Here is a 3,620-nt window from a genome sequence, read left to right as displayed (position 1 = left end):
ATCAAGAAGTTATTTAACCTCATCCAATAATTCATATATCACGTTACATCATCCTTATTTGTCTATAATTATTTGTTCTTACTCATTTTGGTTATTTCTTAATAAATCGATTCATATACCTACAAGACTTATAATATATTTTTAACTTATGATTTAATAAAGATAGATTAACAAAAATAACGTAATTTCTTAATGGTTTAACAAAAAAATAGCCAAAAATTATTGTTTATACAAAATTAGTCAACGAAACCATAGATGAGGCAAACACGTCTGCATTTTCATCTTCTTTACGGAATCGATATCTCACCAGCGATTTCATGTTATCTATAAAAATATTATTTTGTCAATTTTTGAAGACATAGCTTATGGTCATCTGCAGTTTCCTCTCAAGTTCCACTTGTTTAACTTGTGGTTTTATTCATTTATTTTATTTATTTTTAATTATGGACTCATCTGAGGTTTCATGAGCTCATCGATTTCCTTGCATAGCATTAAGAACAAAATCGTAGATGTACAAGTCGTCGACGCAATGACATGTAATAGAGAGTTGTAATACCGAAGATGACCATGGCCTTATCTGCGATTTTGTTCATTTTTTTCGATCTCCAACAAAAAAATGTAACACAACCCTATTACAATCGTCCAATATAATCAAAACAAACACAGAAAGCTATAGATACAAATTGTTAATCAGAACTTCATTAGAAAGTTTCCTAGCTTGTGAATGTGAAAATTAGATTGAATTTTTTTTTAACTTTAAATATAGTGGGTGGCTAATTGCCTCGAAGCTATTTCTGAACAAACCCTAAATTTTGGCTATTTTTGACTAAATCATTAAAAATTAGGGCATTTAATTTAATAAAAGTTAATATCGATACAATCTGATCAAAACGATAGATTGCGTAATTAAAATCAGTTCGATTGGAAGTCAAAAGGCGCAGGCACAGGAATTAGTTGGACCTTGAGCAATTAAAGCGAAATGAGCAAATTTACTCACTGCAACTGAAACGGCACCGTTAGCTGGGGAACTTTTAAGTATTTTTATTATATTAAAAACAATTAATTACAAAAATGCTATAGGTTCTGGTGGAACTCTGTAAAAACAAAAATAAAAATCTAAATAAATACTATACGCTAAAAAGGTTGTACCTTTCCACACTCGCTGTATACCGAAGCCTCTATAGAATACGAACAAATATGATTCGTAACATCAATATCTATATTGTTATTTCCACGCCGTACAACTGTATTATTTGCTATTGACACTCCACTGAGTGAACTCGCCTCCGGTATTGCCTCGGCCGAGGCAACCAGGTGAATGCTTTTCTGTAGAAACTCGTTTGTGGCGAGTCGACTCAAAAGCAATGACTCGGTAATAGAAGTTTTCTTCTTGTTGTGCAGCTGCTGTGTTGTTGCTCTGACGATCTCCGTCAGCATTGCGGCGGAGAAACGTCGGACGCCCCGTGCTCCACCCATTATGACGGCCGGATTGATGGTTTTCTCGTGGGCTTTGTCGGAGATTTTGTGGTTGTGTTTGGTGGGTGTTGGAGTTGGGGTTGATGACAAGTAAACTGATTCGGGGGTCCGGTTCCTGACTCGGACGAGTGGGTCTCCGAAAAGTAAAACCTCCTTGACGTCAACTAACATCACGTGCTTGAAGTTCCGACGAAGGCGCCCTAGGATCATGGGGTACGACGCCCACCTTCTTAGACTCATCGGGACGTGATCGAGAAACCCGGATAACGAGTTTTCCGGGTCGAGCTCACCGACACCAAAACCCACCACTGCTCCATAACTCATTCGAGTCAACTCAGTCCCACCACCATTGCTGGAATTCAAATTAGAATTGCTCTTGATTTTCCGACCCCAGATTGGTTCTCCTTTTTCCGAATCCTTCTTCCCGGATTTCACGAACTGGGTCACGTCGAAACTCGCCGGAAAATCCGATAAGTTGCTCCCATTATTCAATTCTGCTTTATACCGACGAATCAGTTTCAGAAACAACTTATTTTCTTCTCGAATAACACTATCTGAAGAATCCGGTGTGGTAACTGAAGGGAAGATGAAGAGAAGGTCTGATTTCGTGTGCAAACCAGACCTGTGAAATGCTCGTAAGAAAGTTTTGAGTTCTGTGAATGTCACAGACTCCGTAACGTGACAGAGAACGAGGTCATTCATGTGACTGGTACCTCGTGAATAGAGAGTACCTAGTCTTTGTAAAGCGTGTGAATGAGAGGTAGGATTTTTTGAAGGGTGGGTTTGGGAGAGATGCCGGCGATAGTGATGAGAGGATCTGATGAGGTTGTTATTGGGTTCAAAAGTGGAGAGGGTGAAGAGGAGGAGAGTGAGGAAGATGAGGAGAGCACAAATGGAGATGGTGGATTGAGCTTTGGCGAGGATATGAGTGGAATTTGTGCGTTTGAGGAGGGCGTTAATGGTGGGAGATTTGAATGGTGATGAAGAATTGAAATCCTGATGTTGATGATGATCATGGTGTTCTTGAGGGAAGAACACCAAGAAGAAGCCCATTCCCCAACCTTCACCGGCACCACCAGCGGCAGGAGGAAGACCGCTGCCGCCGAAACTAGCTCTCTTGGTGAGCTTGGCCGTGAATCCCATTGTAGATTGTGGGATTTGTAAGAGTTGGTGTTAACTTAGAAAGGGATTGCTTTTGCAAACACCCTGTGCATATGTGTTTGTGTTTAACTTGTCTATTTCTGTCTCCCTTTCTCTGTCACTCTCTTAAATGCACGAGTAGACAAAAACAAAGTGATACCCGTGGCAAAAATGTCTGATTTATTTGTGGTCTAAAGTTGTAAAAATACAAATAGTCAATCAAAAAAAAAAAAAATTAAAACGTTTTAAAGTAAATAACATTAATTTTGAATACAATTTATGATAAAAAAAAATTATTAAAAAACAGATAAATTTACCAACACATAACATTTACTTAAATTAAATAAAATATAAAAGATTAATCATTGCAAAAGTTGAAGGACTAAAAAAAAATGCAATTTATGATAATTTTTAATTATGTTTACAAAATTAACTTACAGCTAAAAGTTATATTATAATTTTTATTAGTATAGAAGCATTTGTTAAACTAAGGGGTGTTTGGCTTGTCTTTTTTATAGGCAAAAGTACTTCTTGAAAAAGTTACAAAAAGTCAAGTTTTCCTAACTTTTCCAAAAAATCAGTTTTCCTTCTATCTAAAATCCAAAAAGTAACTTTTAAAATGTTTTTACCAAACATCTTTTAGCCTTTATCTTTTCCAAAAGGAACTTTTGTCTCTCAAAAAGACAAGTCAAACACCCCCTAAATGTAAGATTAAAAAACTACATTTAAATAGTTTTGGATTATAAGTATTTTCTATTTAAAATAAAAACTTTAAGTTTATACTTACAATAATGGTTTTTATTAATTATTTTTCTTTAAACCAAAAAATTAGAAAAAAAATTAAAGGTTTTAAAAACTTCGTATTGAACACAGAATATATATATATATATATATATATATATATATATATATATATATATATATATATATATATATAAAAGAACTAATAATGATTCATGTTAATTTTCTAGAATGTTTCTTTTATACGTGACACTTTCTAAAAT

At 35.0% G+C, this 3,620-nt stretch overlaps 1 protein-coding gene across 1 annotated transcript; it reads right to left on the bottom strand.

Annotated features, from left to right (window-relative positions):
• Positions 1–1,021: 1,021 nt before the first annotated feature.
• Positions 1,022–2,739, bottom strand: LOC145138827 (uncharacterized). The gene has a single exon (XM_079072847.1). It carries the CDS (start codon positions 2,617–2,619, stop codon positions 1,135–1,137), a length of 1,485 nt encoding a protein of 494 aa, XP_078928973.1. The 5' UTR covers positions 2,620–2,739; the 3' UTR covers positions 1,022–1,134.
• Between the last annotated feature and the right edge of the window lie 881 nt (positions 2,740–3,620).

Source organism: Lactuca virosa, chromosome 9, assembly GCF_052849685.1.
Source record: "Lactuca virosa cultivar CGN04683 chromosome 9, Lactuca_virosa_CGN04683_v6, whole genome shotgun sequence".
In the NCBI taxonomy this organism is placed as follows: Eukaryota; Viridiplantae; Streptophyta; class Magnoliopsida; order Asterales; family Asteraceae; genus Lactuca; species Lactuca virosa.
Note: the sequence above shows the minus strand (reverse complement) of the source record. Positions and strands in the feature narration are given on the sequence as shown.

What these genes read in the sequence shown, in the direction of transcription:
- LOC145138827 (XM_079072847.1), bottom strand. Translation starts at nt 2,619, where the DNA reads ATGGGATTCACGGCCAAGCTCACCAAGAGAGCTAGTTTCGGCGGCAGC.